Source organism: Bos indicus, chromosome 8, assembly GCF_029378745.1.
Source record: "Bos indicus isolate NIAB-ARS_2022 breed Sahiwal x Tharparkar chromosome 8, NIAB-ARS_B.indTharparkar_mat_pri_1.0, whole genome shotgun sequence".
NCBI lineage: Eukaryota > Metazoa > Chordata > Mammalia > Artiodactyla > Bovidae > Bos > Bos indicus.
The window spans coordinates 65,954,047-65,978,138 of record NC_091767.1 but is presented as its reverse complement, the minus strand read 5'-3'; the positions used below and the strand labels follow the sequence as shown (position 1 = coordinate 65,978,138).

At 39.0% G+C, this 24,092-nt stretch overlaps 1 protein-coding gene across 2 annotated transcripts in view; it reads right to left on the bottom strand.

Moving 5' to 3' along the window:
* The window catches only part of LOC109562531 (contactin-associated protein-like 3), a 235,445-nt gene that overhangs the window by 74,424 nt on the left and 136,929 nt on the right, over positions 1–24,092 (bottom strand). For both annotated transcript variants that reach the window (XM_070794848.1, XM_070794849.1), the window contains exons 9-10: positions 17,336–17,482; positions 7,940–8,111 (exon numbers count right to left, since the gene is read on the bottom strand). In XM_070794848.1, the coding sequence (XP_070650949.1) occupies positions 7,940–8,111; positions 17,336–17,482 (319 nt within the window). The remainder of the gene's footprint in view (positions 1–7,939; positions 8,112–17,335; positions 17,483–24,092) is intronic.

Sequence of the window (24,092 nt, the reverse complement as noted above, 5' to 3'; positions counted from 1 at the left end):
GAATCAGGGTTGGGCGTGTGACCTGCTTGAATCAACGAGGCATTAGCAAACTGACACAGCAGAGGCTAGAAAAGTGCTCGGGCAGTGGGCTTTCTCACTTACTGAGTTTTGAACCCTGAAAGCACAACCACATGGAGAAACCTGGGTTGGTTTATGTGGTCCAGTCACTCTGGTGGGTTCAAAACCATAGGACAAGTGAATGGGAGGATTATAAGTCTCGCAGCTGTCAGCTGAACCCTCAGGCAACCACAGATGCACAAGAGAGCCCAGCAGCAAATACAGAATTGTGAGATAAACAAACAGCTGCTGTTTGGGGCTAGTAAGTTTTAAAGATAATCTACTGTGCAGCCAAAGCTAGCTGATGTATTATGTATACCACACTGTAATATATTGCCATGTTGACTTAGTACATAAGAAAACATTTTAAAGAGAAGGGAAGAAGGCAGGAAAATGGAGACACTTTTTTTTATCCATGTAGTATCACAGTACCAGGGATTCTGAATGTCATCAACTTTAGTCAGACTGAGAATGCCCTCAGGAATTAGAGAGCACTTGTGACTGAGGGCCTTATTTTTATTTTTCCCCACGTAACTGAATAAACCACAAAATCACTCAGGTAAACCGAATAACCACTTATGTCTCATGGACATTGTTACATCTCACTTATCAAAATCAAAGGTGAGATTTTAATGTTTGTTTGTAAGATTAAAATTTTAATTGTAAGAGGTTATTTAATTTTTCATTATCAAAAATAAATCCTATCCTCAAAGTAATAGAAAATTGAATTCAAATATGTATAAAAATATATACAACATAATCAAATGGAATTTATTGCAAGTATAAAGCCTGCTCCAAAATCTGAAAAAAATAATTTGAAAATTAATTCAATCTATTATACAAATAAGCTAAAGAAGAAAAACTATAAGTAGATGCAGAAAAAGTATTTGACAAACTCTAACACCAATTCATGATAAAAAACAAAACAAAAACAGTAACAACAAAACACCTAGGGAAACTAGTAATAGCAATTTCATCAATTGATTTAAAAAAACTTTCAAAATCCTAGAGCAATGTCATATTATTGGAGAGAAACAAGATGCTTTCTTCTAAGTGTAGGAGCAAAAATGCTTTCTTCTAAGTCTAAGAGCAAAGCAAAGATTTGCTCTCACCACTCTTATTCAAACAGCATACTGGAAATCTTAGCTAATGTAATCAGACAAAAAACAGAATAAAAGTTATGTAGACTGGGAAGGAAGAAATAAAACTATCTTTGTTCACAGATGACATGATTGTCTATGTAGAAATTCTGAAATAATAAATAAAAAAACTTCTGAAACTAATTAGTGATGAGAGCAAAGGTACAGGATTATTTCTTATAAATGAACAATGAACTGAAATCTAAAATAAAAAACACAGCACGTACATTGACACCATCAAAAAATAGAATACTTAGATACAAATATAACAAGACATATGCAAGATATATATGAGAAAAACTATAAGATTCTGATGAACAAAAATAATCTAAATAAGTGGGGATATTCCATGTTCATGGAGAGTAAGGTTCAAAATTGTCAAGATTTCAGTTATTCCCAATTTGAATAGAGGCAAAGAATCTTAATCAAAATCACTGCATGTAATTTTATGGATGTCAACAAACTAATTCCAAAATTTATATGTAAAAGTAAAAGATCCAAGACAGTATTAAAAATGAAAAAGATCAAAGAACTAACATTACCCAACTTCAAGACTTGTTATAAAGCTACAGAAATCAAAGCCATGTGGCACTGGCAAAAGAACAAACAAGACTAATGAAATAGCATAGAAGGTCCAGAGACAGGTTTACACAAATATAATCAACTCATCTTTAACAAAGATCTAAAGGCAATTCACTGAAGAAAGGACAATTTTTTCAATAAATACTGCTAAAATGACTAGGCCTCCACATGCAAAAAAATAATATTATAAACACAGGTTTTACATCTTTCACAACAGTGAGTGAACTCAGACTAGATCTCAGAATTTTTAAATGCAAAATGCAAAACAGTTAAGCTCTCAGAGTATAACATAGGAGAAAATCTAGGTGACCTTGGTTTGGCAATGACTTTTCAGATACAATCCACAAAAGAAAAAAATGGTAATTTGTACTTCAGTAAAATTAAAAAAGTCTTTTCTATGAATTACACTAAGAGAATGAAAAGATAAGCTATAGACTAATAGGTAGCTTTTGTAAAACAAATATCTAACAAAGATTGGGGTATAAAATACAGGAAGAAGTGGAGAAAGAAATGGCAACCCACTACAATATTCTTGTCTTGAAAATCCCATGGGCAGAGGAGGCTGGCAGGCTATACAGTCCATGGGTTTGCAAGAATCTGACATGACAGCAACTGAGCACGCATGCACGCACTTAAAATTCAACAAGAAGAACATAACCAATTAAAAACTTGGGCAAAGGATCTGAATAGACACCTGACTAAAGAAGGTAACAAGACTGCAAATATAAATACAGAAAGATCTCCAGCATCATATGTCAGTAGAGAAATGCAAATTAAAGCAATGAGATAACACTACAGACCTGTTAGGAAAGCAAAAATCCAAAGCACTGACAACACCAAATATCGGCAGGGATGAGGGCAACAGGAGCTCTCATTCACTGTTGGTGGGAATGCAAAATGACACAGGCACTCTGTAAGGCAGTTTGACAATATTTCACGAAACTCAACATCTTCTTACTACATGACCCAGTAATTGGGCTCCCTGGTATTTACTCAGATGAGCTGAAAACTTCCATACAAAAACCTGCACGTAAATTTTTATAATAACTTTGCTAATTGTGAAAACCTGGAAGGAACCAAGATGTCCTTCAGGTGAATGGATAAACTTGTGGTATATAATATTGTTTAGCACTAAAAACAAATGAGCTGTACAGTCACAAAACAGATGCAAGAGTCTTAAATTCATGTTATTAAATGAAAGGCTATGTATGTAGCACATGATTCCTACACATGACATCCTGGAATTGGCACAACTATGAAGAGAGTAAAATGATTGGTGATTTCCAGGCCGGAGGTTGGGAAAAGGGAGGGATGATTGAATAGGTGATGCATGTAAGATTTTTAGGGCAGTGAAACCACTGTACATGATACCATAATGGTGCATTTGTAAAACCCCATAGAACTGTCTAACACAAAGAATGAACTATAATGTAAATCAGTGTGTCTGTGAAAGTCACTCAGTCATGTCCGACTCCTTGCGACTCCATGGACTATAGGCCATGGAATTCTCCAGGCCAGAATACTGGAGCGGTAGCCTTTCCTTTCTCCAGGGGATCTTCCCAACCCAGGAATCGAACCCAGGTCTCCCACATTGCAGGTGGATTCTTTACCAGCTGGGAAGCCCATGTAAAGCAGGGACTTTGGTTAATAAGAATGTATCAGTATCAGTTCATCAATTCTAATAAGTGTACAACGCTGATGCAAGATGTTAAAAATACATTTTGCTGTGTGTGGGGAGACTGGAAAAAGAAGAGATAGAGGAGAACTCTCTATACTTTCTGCAAGACTAAAACTGCTCTAAAAAAATGAAGTGTATTAATTAAAAATGTTCATTGTAAGGGACGCAATCAATACAGGCAAGTATATGAAATTTACTCAAAAAAAAAAAATGTGTGTGTATGCTTAATTGCTCAGTCATGTCCAACTCTCTGCAACCCCATGGACTGCACCCACCAGGCTTCTCTGCCCATGGGATTTCCCAGGCAAGAATACTGGAGCAGGTTGTCATTTCCTTCTCCAAAATATGTGTGTATAAATTTATAAATAATTTTACATAAATATTGTATTATTTTTCTGTTAGTGCCATAACAAACTACTACAAATTGTACTAAGAACAAGAGAGATTTATAGTAATGAAAGGAACTCTGCTTGGAAGACAGTACAGTGTGAACATGTAGAAATGCACAGAGATCAACATACACCCCCTATTTCATCCCACTCTGCTCCCCTACAGTCACTTATCTGGAAATCAGAAAAGGCAAAGCAAACATCATTAGGAAGAAAGTAGGAAAAACAAAAGATGAAAGGGAACATCTGGCTATTTAATGATTCTTTTCTCCTCTAATACTATACAAATTATGCACCCAAACACTGAAATTCCAGTAGATGTAACCAAACAACTATTTTGGCTTTCTTTGGAAAAGTATAGAAAAAAATCTCAGCTGTCAGTAAGAACTAGAAATAGGCAAACTCATTTTTACTTAAAAAAATAAAAAGATAAATATTAGATTTTTGAAGTATTTCCTGGACATGCTTATTGTTAATTACTGACAAATTTCAGAACCTGTTCATCAACTTTAAGATTGTGAGCTTCAAAATCAGATTATACCAGTGGGATTCACATGTAGAATAAATGGTATCCACATTATTTATCTTTCTGAAGAGGTCTACTAGGTGAATGCATAGGATGGGGCATCCATACCTTAGTGGTTGTTGTTTAAATCGCTAAATTGTGTCTGACTCTTTTGCAACCCCATGGACTGTAGCTTGCCAGGCTCCTCTATCCATGGAATTTTTCAGGCAAGAATATTGGAAATGGGTTGCCATTTCCTTCTCCAGGGGATCTTCCCAAACCCTGGGATCCAATCTGAGTCTCCTGCATTGCAGGTGGATTCTTTACCACTGAGCCATCAGGGAAGCCCTTATCCATAATTTGACAGTCAGCAAATTACAATAATAGTTAAAGAAATGGACAGTCAAGAGCAAAGTCACCAAGTATCTGGAGTGGTGGTATTTCAGATGGTGTTCTGCAGATCCTCTTGAGGCTCAAGAGGTGGCCTGACCCAAGCATGGCCCATCCCCTTTGCCCCTCATTTGAACAAAGCAGCTTCTTGGCCTTTTTTTTTTTTTGATAAGTTGAAACTCTCTAAAATCTCACTTAAATAGATTCCATACTTTTTAATAGGATGAAGATGACTCTTCTATGATAAAGAATATTACAGGGTTATCTAAAATTGTTTGGGTATAAGATTTTTTCAAAAACAAAATGTTTGAGTTTGTGGTAATTAATTTTCTTTTAAATGTATTATTTATTAAAAAAAAACAAGATGTATGTTTCACAATTTTGCATTTAGCATCTAGAAGGTTAATGTTAGATCAAAAGCAGTGGAACTGGAAAAAGTGACCCCATCAACACAGTCCATGGTTGCGGATGGCAAATACTTAAGCCTAAGAGGAACCTGAAAAGGGCTATGTAGCCTGAGTCATACCACATGAAATCCTAATGGCCAAAACCCAAAGAGTGTTAAGACACGATCTCTCCTCACTGCTATCCTTACCCCACAGCCTCGTCCCAAAGGACAGGGAGCTCTTTCCTGTAAAGTGACATCAGAGCCACAGGAAGGCAGAGTGTCATGAGCACAAGTCTTTGTGTGGCTCAGGAAGGTTTTCTAAGTACCCCTTAGATTTCAAACATCTTTGCAGTATTTGCAGTGTGAGGAGGAATGCCGCTATGAATTATTAATTCCTGTGCCTGATGGATAGAAGTTATAAAACTAGCTGCATTTTAATAATAAAGCTCAGCTTCACTTGAGCACATTAGGACTTGCTCGGGGCAGGCAGACCCATGGGCTAGGCGGATGGCCGGGCACAGTGCACAGTGCCCAAAGACAGCCCAGGCGTGGGTGTCTGCTTTGCTGAGCTTTTAAGTGAATCTATTTCATGGTACATTGGACATGCAGTTAGTAGGTATGGACTAAAGGGCTGAGAAAAATGAACATTTTTGGTAATAAGAAGAATGGAGAATAAGGACATGTCTTTAGATATTGAGCCATAAAAAATTACAATTAGTGACTATATAGGCCATCCAAAGTGCCAACAGCTATTTTTATACCCACTTATAGAGGAACCTGAATTTTATAGAAGATAGCTTAACACTACAGAAGTCTCCATAGATTACTACATATATCTGAAAATCTTCTTAAAATGTGATGTGGAAAATGTTTCTATTTTCTATTTTGGTCACACACACATAGATATGTTTTTTTGCTTTTTTATTTTTGGACAAGAAATTTTTATGCACAAAGGGACCAACATTATGTGAGAAAAATATTGTGATTGCAACATATGCTGGGATGGAATTCTCCAGGCACTAAAATAACTTTCTTTGAGCTTCCTGACTGAAGTGACAACCCTGCTACTGCGTGTGAACTTGGTCTCTCACCCTCTTGCCCTACTAAGTCATTCCCATGGGTGAAGGCAGCACTCTATGTCCAAAAGAACATTTCTAACCGTCTCCCAAGACTCAAGATTCCAGAGATGACTGCAATTAAAACTTACGGATGATGCTATAGTTTCTATACCAATTTTTTTTTATAATCTGAAAATTAGTATTGAGAGTTTTGTCCAAATTATTTAAATCATCTTTTCCACTACAAATGAACAGAATGTGAACATACGGCCACGAGCATTTGCATTAAAGCATCAAGTTCTTGTGAGTCAGTATTTTACAGACTGGGAATTTGTGATCTTCTCATACATTGCTAAATTGTGCTGTAACTTGTGGTTAATTGGGAATGACAGGGAATTTAAATTAGTGTTAAATTTGGGTTAGATTTACTCCACAACAGACTCTGTGCAGTGTGAACTTTTGAAAAGTGCCCTATGTGTGGATGTGTGGGGATGTCTGGGGTGTGTACATTTGTTCAACACAAACTTAATGCACCGCTATTGCAGAGAAGTCAGACATACTAGGCACAGAAAAAAGGTGCATGTGTGATGATTAAACCATCCCTTTTAGCCAAAATTACTTACTAGTCTGATAGTATGGCTAACAAATAACTTTGGTAAAGTTGTAATGCTTAGAAATTTTAATATGTTATTGTTTTAAAGCTTTGCCTTTCTAATCTTCTCCAGTAAAGTGGAGTACTTTGCTCAATATGTGGCAACTGAATACTCTCCACTCTGCTGTGTTTACCACATCACTGCTGCTGCTGCTGCTGCTGCTGCTGCTGCTGCTAAGTCACTTCAGTTGTGTCTGACCCCATAGACAGCAGCCCACCAGGCTCCCCTGTCCCTGGGATTCTCCAGGCAAGAACACTGGAGTGGGTTGCCATTTCCTTCTCCAACGTATGAAAGTGAAAAGTGAAAGGGAAGTCGCTCAGTCGTGTCCATCACTAGAAATCCCTAAAGCTTCAACTTTTATCAAAGAGTTACTTTTCATTTTTCCTATAGAATAGAGAATGTAAGGTGAATGCAGGTAACCACACAGAATTTTTATTTCTGGGTCCTCCATGATCTCTTTAGAATATTCTAATCTGTTCTTTGAAGTGTTAGAAATTTCTAAAGTATATAGTCATCAATAATTATAACAGCATCATAGTATTCTGTATGAATTCAGTAGCCTGGAGGCATATACAAGGAAAATTCATGACAGTGTGTATTCTAAAGAAGTATCATTGGAAAGAAACGATTACTTAAAGTTTCTCGTTTTTGTTTTCTGTATAAATATTATTTCACCTTATGGAATGGAATATTGGGAATGGAGAAAGGGCAAGAAGATGCTCTCTTTCACCAGCTTATTTGTTTCTAATCTAATCTATCAAAAATTGAAAACAGCAGGGGGTGGGATGAACTGAGAGAGTAGCATTGAAACATACACATTACCATATATAAAATATTAAGAGGTAGCCAGTGGGAATTTGCCATATGATGCAGGGAACTCAAGCTGGTGCTCAGTGACAACCTAGAGGGGTGGGATGGGGTGGGGGAAGGAGGGAGGTTCAAGAGGGAGGGGACACATGTATACTTATGGCTGGTTCACATTGTTGTATGGCAGAAACCAACACAACACTGTAAAACAAATACCCCCCAATTAAACGTTAAAACAAACAAACAAACAAAAAACACCCTGAAAACAGGCATGCTGAGGTGAGATTGCCTACCTATCTGTGAGGCCACAGGTGTCTATCTGGAGGTCACGGAAACTCCCTAGCGCCCCCTGCTGTATGGATATGGGATCCACTGCTTCGTCGCCAATGGAAATGAGCCTCAGGCAGCCCTGAAATCCACCCAGGGAATTAGTACATCCAGGGTGAGAACTGTTGTCAGGACAGCCTGAATGAACATGGAGACAGAGGAGAAAAAAACAGTTATGAAAAAATATTGTACAGTATTTCTCATTAGCAAAAATTGTTACCTCCATTTGCTAGTAGACACCTGAAGCAAGAAAAGCTATGGCAAACCTAGACAGCATATTAAAAAGCAGACACATCACTTTGCCAGCAAAGGTCCATTTAGTCAAAGCTACGGTTTGTGCAGTAGTCATGTACAGATGTGAGAGTTGGACCATAAAAAAGGCCAAGAGCCGAAGAACTGGTGCTTTCCAATTGTGCTGGAGAAGACTCTTGAGCATTCCTTGGACAGCAAGAAGATGAAACCAGTTAATCCTAGAGGAAATCAACCCTGAATATTCATTGGAAGGACTGACGCTGAAGCACCCGTACTTAGACCACTTGATTTGAAGAGCTGACTTATTGGAAAAGATCCTGATTCTGGGAAAGATTGAGGGCAAGAAGAGAGGGGGACAACAGAGGATGAGATGGTTGGATGGTATCGCCGACTCAATGTACATGAGTTTGAGCAAACTCTGGGAGATAGTGAAGGACAGGGAAGCCTGGCATGCTGGAATCCATGGGTTCCCAAAGAGTCGGACACAATTTAGTTACTGAAAAACATAATTTGAGAAGGGCACATCACCCATGGATAGGGTGGTGGAGAGCTGACAAGAACAAAATGTGTTGGTATTGGTAAACTGTAAAAATAATGACTAAAGCCAGGCTTAAAGAGAGATGAGAGGAAGGGAAGATGTGAAATCTGACAAATAGAGTTACTTCACTTTTAATTTAAGCAGTCTGATTTCTTTTTTGAAAGTACATTTAAGACATCACTCCTTTTAGTATGATGTTAAACTAGATGAACTAAAGGCATGTGAGAGCAGAATCAGAAAAAAAATTATAGGCATAAGAGGACTTAATAAATTTCAAATGCTTAAAAATAATCTTAAATTGAGAATTGACCTGGATACCCTCCATTCATCTAAATGTTGTTAAATATCCACATGTGTGAATTCACAGGCATATTTTTAAACACTTCTGATAATAGCTGGTCTAATAGTAATTTATTCTTACTTTTATTTTTTTAATTAGGCATTTTAGTCAAATATATTTCAACATGAATAGGCAAACAAATTAACAATATCTCATAACTATATAGCATTGTGAATAATGGAGAAAACAAGCAACACAATGTTCTATGGAAAAAAGAAATGACCTTTGATTAATTTCAATAATAAGAGTAAAATTTACAAGTTCTGTTACAGACATTAATTGGTTTGCTGTACAGTTACCAACCATAATTCCTACAGAGTAGTTCTGTTTTATCCTTCTGGGTCTCCCAAGAGATAAAGTTCTTAGAATGATTATGAACAAGGACAAGACTTTAAAATCAAAATCAAAGCAGGTGGGGGCCAGAGCCACCTTTTTTTCCACTTGTAAGGCCAGCAGGGTTTAGAGTGTCCTCTCACCCTCCCCTAAATTGTCTCCTAAAGAAATCACAGGTTCTTAGATTTGCCTACTGCAAGACTGACAATGTAGGAGAGGATGGGGAAAGTTAGGCTAAGAGGATGCTGTCACCGTGAAATGCTTCTGAAAAAGGCAACAATTTGGAGAAACCTGCGTACAGAGTCCAGATCACATTACTCCCCTCTGCTCAAGACTGAGGCCCTCCCTAGGAACAGCTGGGCTGCAGGGAGCTACTCTCATAAGGCTGTGTCTGTCCTGAGGAGCCACAGTGCCCGAGAATGCAATGGAGTGATGCAGCACAGTGGCTGCACACCATTTTTTCAACTGGGACCTCCTTAAAGTGCATGCCTGCTTCAGAGAACCCCTTGGGGTCTTCAGAGGCTTCTTCTGCAACTGCATTGCAGTTCAACTTGTCTCTCTGCCCATCACAGTTACTCTTTCAACCTTCCAGGTGCTGTTTCAAAGAATTACCGCTACTAACCCACCCACACGAGAAACTCCCATGCAGAGGCAGCTTCCTACGGAATGAAAGCTACAACTCTACATGGGAAAAAAGCTCAAAGTGTTTAACTGAATTGAACACTTTATTTTCATCTGCAAATATGAAACAAGGACAATATTCTAAATGATTAACATTGTAATAATTCCCAAAAATTGTCAAGCAAATTTTATGCTTGACATGAAATTTACCTATTTTATTTATGCTTTGCCTTACAATGTTTCATTTATATCACTTATAGAACTATTTTAACTATTCTGCTTTGTATTTTCCAATAATTTTAATATTCAGAAATTCTTATGTTAATATTTACAGTTTGGGGTTATTTTATAAGATTCTTATTTTTTAAATCAAAAGGAATAAGTATTTTGTAAAGTAAAGATTTTGTTCATTGTACTTATGTGTTTTTCATTCATCTCTCTTTGTACTTGTGTCTTGAAATTGCTGGTGTACTTTCAAAGAGCAAGAACTGAAGACAGAGCCTCTTCTTGTTCCTGCATAATGGATGCTAGCTTTCTGCCTAAGAATTTTCATAAAATACACAGAGTTTTTCTATACTTTTCTTTCAGTGATTGGGGCTTTAATGGTTTGTATTTCTGACAAATAGAATTCAAAACAAACCGAGGACTGCATCAGGTTGAAATCATGAAAGGCACAATGAAACCTCAGAAATTAACTTCAAAGGGACTTTGAAGTTTCCATTTTAACGTTATATCATAAAGAACTGTTTAACTCTGCAGCTTTCCTTTACCATTTTCTTGTCTTATGTGAAAACACACACATTTTCATTTATAAGAGAATTTCTGAAGGATTGGATATATTTGGAAGAAACTTGGTGTATCTTTATATGTTATATGCTGTGCTGTGTGCTGTGCTAAGTTGCTTCAGTCATGTCCAACTCTTTGCGACCCCATGGACCATAGCCTGCCAGGATCCTCTGTCTGTGGGATTCTCCAGGCAAGAATACTGGAGTGGGCTGCCAAGAATCGAACTCATGTCTCTTACAACTCCTGCACTGGCAGACAGGTTCTTTACTGCTAAGCCACCTAGGAAGCCCTTGTATCATCTAGGTGACTTTTACTTACTGCACTTAGTAACTAAGAATGTTAGGATAAAACATAGGAAACATGAAGTCAGTAAATCATTTTGTGGAATCCCTGTTAATCCTTTTCTGTTTTCTTCCTTTTCTCCAGATCGCCATCCTCAAACTCATCCAGAACACATCACAGTATCTAACTATACCTGTTAGGAGAAAGAAAAACCATATCCAGTTAGTCACAAGGAGAAGGAAAGGTCAAACCAATGAGTGTTCTATTCTCCAACTATGATATAAAAGTCAAGAAGTAAGGGTACCACAGCCCAAGAGAAGCTCGGGGCAGGAGACATTTTTCCATACAGATGGTTGCCCCACAGCCCCAGTGGGCCATTCATCAATGACCTGATTTGGGATGGACAGTGAAGTGGACAATGAGTAGTTACTGCTAAATTAATGAAAGATATCCATCACAATTGAGGGACTCAGAAGTTTAAGTACCTCTGAGGATGACAGATAAATTGTCATTTATGTCAAGACACCAGAATGGGTCCTCAGATGAAACTTCATTAGACTTGTCATAGGCTCACTGGCCTGCTAACATTTCACAGAAGGACACTCAGGGGATTTTGAACATAACTTAATATTCCCCAACTCTTTAGTGCAAGTATGCTATTGAGCAGTACAAAGATTCAATAGAAAGGAATTTATTAAAGCTTTACTTTCCACTGCCCCTAATAGCGGGCACCAAAAATTTATGTACAGTGGACTATTAGTGAAACTGCTGTTAGAGGAAAATTACAAAAAAAAGTTCAGACTAAGAAAAGGCAAAAAGGAAAAAGGGATAGCTTGTGACTTCCCTGGTGGTCCAGTGATTAAAAATTTGCCTTCCAGTGCAGGGGATGTGGGGTCGATCACTGGCCAGAGAACTAAGATCCCACACGCAGCAGGGCAACTAAGCCTGTGTGCCACAGCTAGAGAAAGTCTGGATGCCTCGACAGAGACCCAGCACAGCCCCGAAAAGACACCCAGGAGGGTGTATAAAATTTTCAAAAGTGATACCTAGATCACAGAGTTCTGATGGGACTTTTAGAAATATTGTTATTTTATAGATGACCCTTTTTACTGTAAGATAGTGTGGTCTGAGATTGCCAGGCCAAGATGGAATAGAGATTTCCAGGTGGCCAGAGAGCCTTGGTTTAGGCTGTGGTCCTGCTATAATCACTGAAATCACCTCTTTCATTGCTAAAGTGTCCTGAAATTATATGGTCACCCTAAGGAGGAGAGCTGGCTAAAACTCAACATCCCAAAAACTAAGATCATGGCATCTGGTCCCATCACTTAATAGTAAATAGATGGAGAAAAACTGGAAACAGTGACAGATTTTATTAATTTTATTTTCTTGGGTTCCAAAATCACTGTGGACACTGTGAAATTAAAAGATGCTTGCTGCTTGGAAGAAAAGCTATGACAAACCAATATAGTGTATTAAGAGACATCACTTTGCCGACAAAGGTCCATATAGTTAAAGCTATGATTTTTCCAGTAGTCATATATGGATGTGAGAGTTGGACCATAAAGAAGTCTGAGCCCCAAAGAATTGATGCCTTTAAATTGTAGTGCAGGAGAAGACTCTTGAGAGTCCCTTGGATAGCAGGAGACCAAACTGGTCAATCCTAAAGGAAATCAACCCTGAATATTCATTGGAAAGACTCACATTGAAGTTCCAATACTCTGGCCACCTGATACCAAGAGCCAACTGATTAGAAAAGACCCCGATCCAGGGAAAGATTGAGGGCAGGGAGAGAAGGGGACAATAGAGGACAGGATGGTCGGATGGCATCATCAAATCAATGGACATGAGTCTGAGCAAGCTCTGGGAGATAATGGAGGACAGGGAAGCCTAGCATGTTGCAGTCCAAGAGGTCGCAAAGAGTCGGACATGACTTAGCAACTGAACAACACAAAAAATGTGGATGTTTGGCTGAAGCCGACACAATACTGTAAAGCAATTATCTTTCAGTTAAAAAAAAAAAAAAAAAAAGAAACTGTAATAGCAAGCCATACTAGTCTGCTTTCATGGGGAAGCATCACAACAAAATTCAACTGACCATATAATGATAATTGGAAACTTGCAGTTGACTGTCCATCAGGAAAAACAGTAATGGGAAGGAAACCTGGTCAAGTAGTATTTCAGAACAGGGAGTATTGTTTTCCTTGAAAAGTCAAATATCATTAGCTGGTTTTCACCTAGATGACCCAGGAACACTGACTTTATTAGTCCCAATATTGCTACAGAGCATAGACTGGATGAACTTCACTTCTTTGTCAACATCATACATATTCTGGTACTTACAGACACTGAGCAAGAAGGTAAGTAAACAGATACTGACAGAAGCTACCCTTTGGACATTAGAGTTTTCAGGAGTGGAGCTCAAGCTGTAGCTGACCTACCCTACTTTACCCAGAACAGCATTGGAAAGTCCAACATATCATGGAGACAAATATGGAAATCTTGAGCAAAGTTCTACATGTGCATAAAAATTGTGAATATAATAAATCTACTGAGAATCAGAACTCCATGCTCATTGGTCCTAGACCTGCCTCTCCTGGTTTTCCTTGAGTAAAAATAGTATCTATCTTTTTATTTAACATCAGTAAATTAGTCCATTTTGGTTTTACTTGTTTGTTTTAATCTGGAAAAGGCTTTACTTGAATTTTAAAAGTAGTATATATTCTTTCTCTAGGAAAAAGATGCTGTTATGTTGGTGTAAGATATACAGTTGACTGGCTTCATTTGAATCAGTGTCTGAAACTGTTCTGTAGGAGTCAACTAGATATTTATAGCTATGCTTATAGAGGCTACTCTAAATTTATACACTAGTTAGGAAGAAAGTGCTGTGATTACAAGTCCTATTTTTGCCACTCAGTGCCAACACAGAATTACATTAGAAAAATAGGAAAGTTGTAATGAAGAAAAGTCATTATGCCATCTCGTGGGATGTTTAAACTTTGCAATTCCACTCGTCTTAGGAACACTGTTTCTTCTTGGAAACCATATTAACAAGACAGTTCTCTGTATATCAACACAATTTTATGAAAATACATAAGAAAGGCTTATTACATCTTTTTCAACACATTTCCTCTAGCTCTCTAGGATCCTTAAATAGATAGTAATGAAGCCAAAGGCCAGGTGTATGTGCACAACCAGTGTGACAACTGTGGGTTCTTGAGCATTCGTTCATCTTAACCATTGGAGCATGCCACTAAAACCCCAGTACTGAATGTTGTTTCACTAAATTAACTGTACTTCTTAGGAGTCAGATAGTTTATGCATAAGGAAAAACTTAAAAGTCACTGGCAAGATGTCTCTTAGCAGCTACACTGATATTTACAGCATTTTTAAAATAAAAATGGGCACAATCAAAATGTCCATCAACATAAAATGGTAAAATGGAAGAGTAAAATATGGTACAATATGCATCAAAAAGCCACACATCCATGAAAATTAATTAAATTCAGCTATTCACAGCCACATGGCTGGATTTCAAAAACGAATGTAGAACAGAAAAAGCAAGTCACAGAAGAATGAACGCAGGTTTATCCTCTTCAAAAAAGTTAAAAGCGAGGCAACACAAGACAATTTATTGTTTAAAGTTATCTACATAGATGATAGATTATTAAAAAAGCAATATACAAAGACTGGCTTTAAAAAAGCAGAGTAATACTTAACTAGGGGAATTAAAGTCTAGAGGAGCAACAGAAGCCTCAAGTGTTGTAGTGGCTAATTTTGTAGACAAGAGGATGCACCCATATATATTCTTTTTATGAAATATTATAGTCTTTTTAAAGTGTGTGCATATGATCTATTTCACAGTAACAACTGACTCATGTTGCATCAGTATGTAAATATTTATGGAAAGTACCTACTCTCAAGTAGCCATGCATTCTGAGAATGCAGTATGTTCCATACAAAAGATGATTTGAGAAGTATTTTTCTTTCACTTTTTAATACAAAATGTTAAAGGTATTTTATTTTGTGTCATTAAACAGTAGACACAGATTGTTCTTTCTGTATCTGTCAGTGCTTCAAAATATTTTATCTTTTAAATTACAGTTCTTGGATAAATTCTTTATTTAGCTTTGAAGGAATTTGTTCCTCTCCTGAGCTATAAAACCCATCATTTAAGTGTAAAGGTTTAAAAGAGTATCTGGGTCAGAAATGCATCACATTTAGCAAACAAGAAAAGCAAGCAATCTTAACTTTTAAAGCTGCTGGCACAATTCCACCTTTCCCCATGAAGTTTGCTTTAGGAGACTTCAAAGATTAAACAACCCAATTCACGGTTGATGTACTTTTTGTCAATTCTCAAGGGAGAATTTTATACTTTCTTGTTGAGCTATCAAGCTATCTCCACCATGATTCCAAACTTATTTTAGAAAAAAATAAAAAGTATAAAATGCAAAACAGCAATAATGTCAGAGAGGGCTTCAAGCCAAGATTAAAAATAAGTCTTACTATTGACAGTTCTAAGCTTCCAGTGGCTGAGGATTTTTCACTTGAATGCTCCAGGGATGGAGATTTATTACCCTCAGAAGTTCCCCCTCCCTGGTGGAAAAGATCCTGGATGGACTCAATCAAGGTTCACTAAGCAGGCAAAACACCCACTGACTACATCCCAGGGAGATGGACTGGTGATGTCTTGGTAAAATCCATCACTAAGCAATGAGTGACATATTAATGGGCTTCTCCTGTGGCTCAGCAGTAAAGAATCCATCTGCAGGGCAGGAGATGCAGGAAACACGGTTCAATCCCTGGGTCAGGAAGATCCCCTGGAGGAGGACTTGGCAACCCACTCCAATACTCTTGCCTGGGAAATCCCATGGACAGAGGAGACTGCGGGGGATGATCCATGAGGTCGCAAAGAGTCGGACACGACTGAACACGCATGCATGACATATTAAGAGCCATTGAATTAATCTCTTCCTCTGTTGTGTATAATGATGCCCTTCTGTATTAGGCAGTGGGAATAGACATCTTTTTTTTAAATTATTTATTTACTTATTTATTTTTGGTTGTGCTGAGTCTTCGTTGCAGCACGTGGGTTTTGCTAGTTGCAGTGAGCAGGGGCTACCCTCTAGTTGTGGTTGCGGGCTTTTCACTGGGGTGGCTTCTCCGGTTGGGGAGCAGGGGCCCTAAGGCCTTGGGCTTCAGCAGTTGTGGTGCATGGGCTTAGCTGCCTTAGCATGTGAATTTTCCCATTCAGGGATTAAACCTGTGTCCCCTGCATTGGCAGAATCCCAACCCCTGAACCACCAGGGAAGTCCAAGTTTCTTAAATTTTAAAATGCAGCAGACTTCCTGGGGATCTTGGTGAAATGCAGATTCTGGTTCAGGAAGTCCGGATGGCACATCTGCATTTCTAAGAGCTTCCGGGTGATGCTGATACTGTTGGTCCATGGACCACACTTTAAGTAGCCAGGCCCTGGGCAGAAAAGAAGCCAACAGACAGAAGAACACCCCCATGCAGCAAAAAACCTGGCACATAAAAGCTGAAGGAAAGATTGTAAGCGTCATTTGGCTTTAGGAAAATTCCTGATGGCAAGGTATTAAAGGTAAGAAATAGAGAGCAATTACCCTCAGTATTGCCTCCACATAGAATCACCAGAGAGTATTCAAAAACCTGTTGTCCAGGTCAGGCTTCCCTAGTAGCTCAGCTAATAAAGAATTCGCCTGCAATGCAGGAAACCCCAGTTCAATTCCTTGGTCAAGAAGTTCCCCTGGAGAAGGATAGGCTACCCACTCCAGTATTCTTGGGCTTCCCTGGTGGCTCAGACCACACTGCAGGAAAGAATGCACCTGAGCAACTAGGCAGAAGCACTCAGCATGGAACCAGTTACATCAGAATTTCTGGGGATGCAGCCAGGCATCAGCATTTTGAATCCTTCCAGGTGACTGCAATATGCAACCGTAGTTGAAAACAAATGCCAAACTTAAAACCAACCTTATGATGTGCACTTTTAAACAAGGCCATCTATCTGGCTTTCATTTTTAGACCACAATTTATCATCTTTGATCACTCAAAATTCTCAATGACTATAACTAAAAGAGAAAAACCATTCTTCACTATTAATTTTCATGTAAAACTATGAATTGCCTTAGAAGGCAGGAGCATAAAAGGTAAAGATGGTTTGACCACCAATGCAGCCCAGTTCCTTTCACTTACCCCCCAAATAGTAGGTGTCGCCTGACTCAATCTGCCCACGCAAGGAATGAGCCATGGAGGCTGCCTCACCATCCACCATCACACTCAGGTGATTCCCTCTTGCAGATAAGGACACAGAATGCCACTGCCCATCATTTAATCCAGCACCTGGAAGTAAACAAAATGGGTTAAAATAAATTCCTATAAACCTTGGTAATACCTCAACAGAGCAAGTACTTGAAAACAATATGATGCATACCTTGGGCCACCTTCCACAGACCACCAAGAACTCATCTGAAGCCCACCTAGGTCACTCAGCTGGGTGAGCAATGAAGAATGCACCACAGGGACACAGAGAGACAGAGAAAGGTGAAGGATAGATGTGGACTTGTCTGGGGGCTTCTAAGCAGGCAATTAGGTTATGTGGTATGTTGGTCATGCTTATCTAGAAGAAGGTGCTACCCATGTCAGCTGGAGGAGGGTCTTGTCGAGTAAATTTTGTGGTTGCAGAGGATCCTTGTGTCTGATCCATCAGTCATGGACTGGCCTGTCTGATATTTGTTTATGTAATAACAAAAATGATTATGTTCAGTTAGGATTACTATGGCCTCTATGCACAGTGCCAGGGATATACTTCAGTTTCTCATCATTCAGTTTAGTCAAAAAGGTGCACATAAAAAAAAAAAGCAGGTGGGGGGACAAAGAAAGAAATCAGAATGAAGGGGTAAAGTGAAAAGAAGAGTGGATCACTCATCCTGCCTTGAAAAACACAGCATTGGTTTGTTTCAGTCCTAGGGCCTTAAGAGAATAAAATTTCTATGAATGACCCTGAACAATCATGAAATCATAAACTATTTCCAATTACATGGCATCGGACATATTTTAGCCTCATCTAGCCCACTGATAGTTTGTGATGCTGAGAAGTACAGGTAGTTTCCAAAAATGCAAGTTATAAAAATAAAAACTTATTCTCACTTTCATATATTGTCATTATCTATAATATTCTTGGCAGACTATTTTAAAAAATATACTGACAGTCTTTAAAAATAACAATTTAAGTATTAATAAAACATGAAAATTCATAGAATAGAATAAAAGTTTATAAAAGCATTACATTAAAGTGTGTCTGTACATATTCAAACATTGGATAAAGATGGAAAAGAGTGGCAAGAAATATTCTTAAATATTAACCTTCATTTTTGGTTGTGGGAATTGTTTTTCATTTTATGTCATTTTTACATTTTCTGTTTTTCTTTCCAAATAAGATACAATGTATTCCAGCTATCATCACACCACATGCGTGTATCCTCAGTCATGTTTGTGTTCAACTCTTTGTGCCCCGATGAACTGCAGCCTTCCAGGATCCTCTGTCCATGGGATTTTCCAGGCAAGAATATAAGAGTGGATTGCCCACTCCAGGGGATCTTCCTGACCCAGGCATTGTACCCGTGTGTCATGCATTGGCAGATGGATTCTTTACCACTGAGCCACCTGGGAAGCCTACCAATTTTTAAAACTACTATTAATTCCTTCAAAGCAGTCATTGTCTCTTGAATCTATCAGATGAAATATCTATATTTTCTTCAAGTGCTGGAGCTGGAATGATAAATTAGTTGAATCACTGACTGCCCACCAACTGTGCATGGCTCTAACATCTACTACAGACCAACTTGTAGGGTTTTCTATTGAATGAAAACCCAGTGCTGCGTCATGCAAATACATCAAGCCTTAGGTGTCCCAGTACACTCACCCACGCAGTGTGTGTGTGTTAGCTTCTACTAGGTTATTTTGTGGACATAAACAACAGCAAAGTTTCAATGAGTAACAGCTAGGGTTTGTTTCTTGATCTGGCCCCAGGCCATCTGGCTCTGTATCCTTTGTGCTCTAGGTATTCATCCAAGCAGCACCAGGCTAATACACAGGCCAACCCCCTGTCTTTCTGCAGAGAGAAAACAGCATCTGGCAGAATCTTGCTATGGTGTTGGCAGTTTCTACTCAGATGTGGCACAGGTCCCTTCTGCTCGCATGCCAGTGGCCAAAATGTGTTATTTGGCTAACAGCAAGGGATTTGTCCCCTCCACAGGAGGCCGCTGCAGCTTGCACAGCAGGCCCCAGATAATGAATGTTTCAATAGAGGGGGTGGGGGCAGGAATAATTGGAATCTTTAGAAATTGTCTTGGTCAACAAGGAAGAGGGTCATAAAAAAAAATCAATTTTCATTCATTGAAAAGCAAGAGTGAGATGACTACTTGATTTTTTTGACACCATGCTCAAGAAAAAGAAATGCAAAAAGGCAAAATAGTTGTCATACGAGGCCTTACAAAGAAAGAGAAAAGAGAAGTTTAAAGGCAAAGGAGAAAAGGAAAGATATACCCATTTGAATGCAGAGTTCCAAAGAATAGTAAGGAGAGATAAGAAAGCCTTCCTCTCAGTTAGTGCAAAGAAACAGAAAAACAACAGAATAGGAAAGACTGGAGATCTCTTCAAGAAAATGAGAGATACCAAGGGAACATTTCATGCAAAGATGAGCACAATAAAGGACAGAAATGGTATGGACCTAACAGAAGCAGAAGATATTAAGAAGAGGTGGAAAGAATACACAGAAGAACTGTACAAAAAAGATCTTCACGACCCAGATAATCACGATGGTGTGATCATGCACCTAGAGCCAGACATCCTGGAATGCAAAGTCAAGTGGGCCTTAGGAAGCATCACTATGAACAAAGCTAATAGAAGTGATGGAATTCCAGTAGAGCTATTTCAAATCCTAAAAGATGATGCTGTGAAAGTGCTGCACTCAGTATGCCAGCAAATTTGGAAAATTCAGCAGTGGCCACAGGACTGGGAAAGTCATTTTCCATTTCAATCCCAAAGAAAGGCAATGCCAAATAATGCTCAAACTACCGCACAATTGCACTCATCTCACACGCCAGTAAAGTAATGCTCGAAATTCTCCAAGCCAAGCTTCAACAGTATGTGGACCGTGAACTTCCAGTTGTTCAAGTTGGATTTAGAAAAGGCAGAGGAACCAGAGATCAGATTGCCAACATCCGCTGGGTCATTGAAAAAGCAAGAGAGTTCCAGAAAAACATCTACTTTTGCTTTACTGACTATGCCAAAGCCTTTGACTGTGTGAATCACAACTGTGGAAAATTCTTAAAGAGATGGGAATACCAGACTACCTGACCTGTCTCCTGAGAAATCTGTATGCAGTTCAGGAAGCAACAGTTAGAATTGGACATGGAACAACAAACTGGTTCCAAACAGGAAAAGGAGTACATTAAAGTTGTATATTGTCACCCTGCTTATTTAACTTATATGCAGAGCACATCACACAAAATGCCGGGCTGGAAGAAGCACAAGCTGGAATTAAGATTGCCTGGAGAAATATCAGTAACCTCAGATATGCAGATGACACCACCTTTTTGGCAGAAAGCGAAGACGAACTAAGGTGCCTCTTGATGAAAGTGAAAGAGAGAGTGAAAAACTTGGCTTAAAACTCAAGATTTAGAAAACTAAGATCATGGCATCTGGTCCCAGCACTTCATGGCAAATAGATGGGGAAACAATGGAAACAGTGTCAGACTTTATTTTTGGGGGCTCCAAAATCACTGCAGATGGTGACTGCAGCCATGAAATTTAAAAGATGTTTTCTCCTTGGAAGAAAAGCTATGACCAACCTAGATATCGTATTAAAAAGCAGAGACATTACTTCACCAACAAAGGTCCATCTAGTCAAAGCTATTTTTTTTCCAGTAGTCATGTGTGGATGTGAGAGTTGGACTATAAAGAAAGCTGAGAGCCGAAGAATTGATGCTTTTGAACTGTGGTGTTGGAGAAGACTCTTGAGAGTCCCTTGGACTGCAAGGAGATCCAACCTCTCAATCCTAAAGGAAATCAGTCCTGAATATTCATTGGAAAGTGATGCTGCAGCTGAAACTCCAATACTTTGACTACCTGAAACAAAGAACTGATTCATTGGAAAGACCCTGATGCTGGGAAAGATTGAAGGCAGGAGGCAAAGGGGAAGACAGGATAAGATGGTTGGATGGCATTACTGATGCGATGGACATGAGCTTGAGTAGGCTCCAAGAGTTGGTGATGGACAGGAAACCCTGGCATGCTGCATTCCGTGGAGTCGCAGAGTCGGACACAACTGAGCAACTGATCTGACTGAGTGACTGAGTGTACTAGTGAGCTTGAATGACTCCAATCTGAGCATCTTCTGGTATGTCCCAATATATTTAACTAACACATTTTACGAATGTTAAAGGCACAGACTCTTTACAGCTCTGTAAGTTTAGAAGTCGATCTTATGAATTAGAAGTTATGTTAGAGAATAGTGGGCATTTTAGTCTACCCCTCAAAAGTAAGTGCATATTTCTGGTAGAAAGTTAACCAGTCCTGTCTAATTCATATCACATTTTGGTATTTACAACCCATGTGACCATGTAAATCCATGTCCTTCAAATGCTCTTCAAACCAGCTTTTTTTTTTTTTCCTGCTGGATCTCTCATTAATGACTTGGACTCAAGATTCACTTGGGGCTTCCCTCATAGCTCAGTTGATAAAGAATCTGCCTGCAATGCAAGAGACCTGGGTTCGATTCCTGGGTGGGTAAGATCCCCTGGAGAAGAAAATGGCAACCCACTCCAGTAGTCTTGCCTGGAGAATCCCACAGACAGAGGAGCCTGGCAGGCTACAGTCCACAGGGTCACAGAAATTGGACACAACTTAGGAACTAAACTACCACCACCAAGATCTACTTGGGGCTTCCCCTGTGGCTCAGCAATAAAGAATCTGCCGGTAATGTAGGAGCTTAGGTGACATGGGTTCGATCCCTGGATCAGGAAGATCACCTGGAGGAAGTAATGGCAATCCAGTTCAATATCCACTCCAATCTAATCCACTCCAAACCACTCTGTTTCCTGGAGCAGGAAATGGCAACTCGCTCCAGTATCTTTGCCTGGAGAATCCCAAGCACAGAGGAGCCTGGTGGGCTATAGTCCATAGGGTTACAAGGAGTCGGACACGACTTAGCACACATGTAAGATCCACTTGAGCCAGAAATGTTTCCAGCATGACCCAGAAGTTCAAAGATCCTGCTGTGAAGCAGCTAAAATTTTGTTTTTCTCATACTGTTAAATATTAATTAGAATGCATCCCCAGACGTTTTCATTTTCAGGAAGGGGATGGCTTTAAAGTCGCTAGTTACTACTACCATGTCAGACAGTAAAAATGCTGCATTCTTGCTTTTTGTTTTTTATTGGTGAAGTCAGAAGCATTTTCAAAGATTCAACACTCGTTCATGAAAAATCATGAGAAAAGTTGAAAACTAGAATATGGAGGATTCAAGTTAGACACTTAAAACATATATTATGAAACTGAACCTGAAATAAAGTTTTGAAAGAAGTTCTGTAATCTGAGAGCTAAAGAGGATGAACCAGAAAAAAAACCTCTCTATATGTTATTTTCAGCCTTATCATTTGGGGTTTCTCTTAATTGTTATATCGTATACCTGTCAATATAATAACTATATTCACTTAAAATCTGTCATTAAAACCTAGTTTGATTTTGTGAAATATTTCCTTTCTCTCCCTCACCCAACCACCTTTTCCTTCCCTCTCTCTCTCTGTCTCACTTTCCTTCCCTCTCTCTCTCTGTCTCACTTTCTCTCTCTCTCTGTCTTTCTCTATCTAGCACAGGGGTCCCCAGCCTCTGGGATCTAATGCTTGATGATCTGAGGTGGAGTTGATCATCCCTACCAGGTTTGTGGAAAAACTGTCTTATACAAAACCAGTCCCTGATGTCAGAAAAAGGCTGGGACCACTGGTCTAGCATATTGAGGTATTTCACATGGAGAATTTGCAGAAAGCACTCCAGAATATCTTGAATTTGTAGTAGATGTCATCCGTCTATGTGACACAAGACTGTTCTTAGTAAAAATTAGCCATTTTAATTTAAAAATAAAATGCAGGCATTTATATTCATTGTCTCCTTCTCTCCATTATAAATCTCATCCTTTGTTTTTCTTCAGTGTGATTTCAAGTCAGCCCACTTCTGATGAAAGGACAGTCTGTTTCCCAGGCAACATGATTGTCAAAGGATGGATGGAGACCAGAAAATAGATTTCGGACTTTTGATTTGTGCAACTATAGATATGATGCTAATTCTACCACACCCTTCCAATCCCTCTAAAGGCCTCAGTCTTGGGGGTGATGCCATGATTGTAGTGCTAGTGTTGAAATACTGTAACTAATGGTTATTGTGTTATTACTGATTGACCCTATGGTGCCAAGCGTTTAGATATGTTAAATCCCTGCATTCTCACCATAACACTGATTAGTGTCATTTTAAAGATGAAGACCCTGAGGCTTCATGAGAACAAGTGGGCTGCTTATCAAAGGCAGACCTGGAAATATGCAAGGGAGAGGAGTCCTCTCACACACCATCTCATAAATCAAATAATTTATTCTAATAACAGGATAATGACCATAGCACTACACACAACACGGCAAAGGGTAGAATTGTGTCTTTTCTTATAAAGGGTGAATCAGTTCAGTTCAGTTCAGTTGCTCAGTCATGTCCAACTCTTTGCGACCCCATGAATCACAGCACTCCAGGCCTCCCTGTCCATCACCAACTCCTGGAGTTCACCCAAACTCATGTGCATCAAGTCCGTGATGCCATCCAGCCATCTCATCCTCGGTCGTAAAGGGTGAATACAGACATTCATTTTTTCCTTTTCCTTTATTGCTCCCACTTTTCCTCTGTTTCT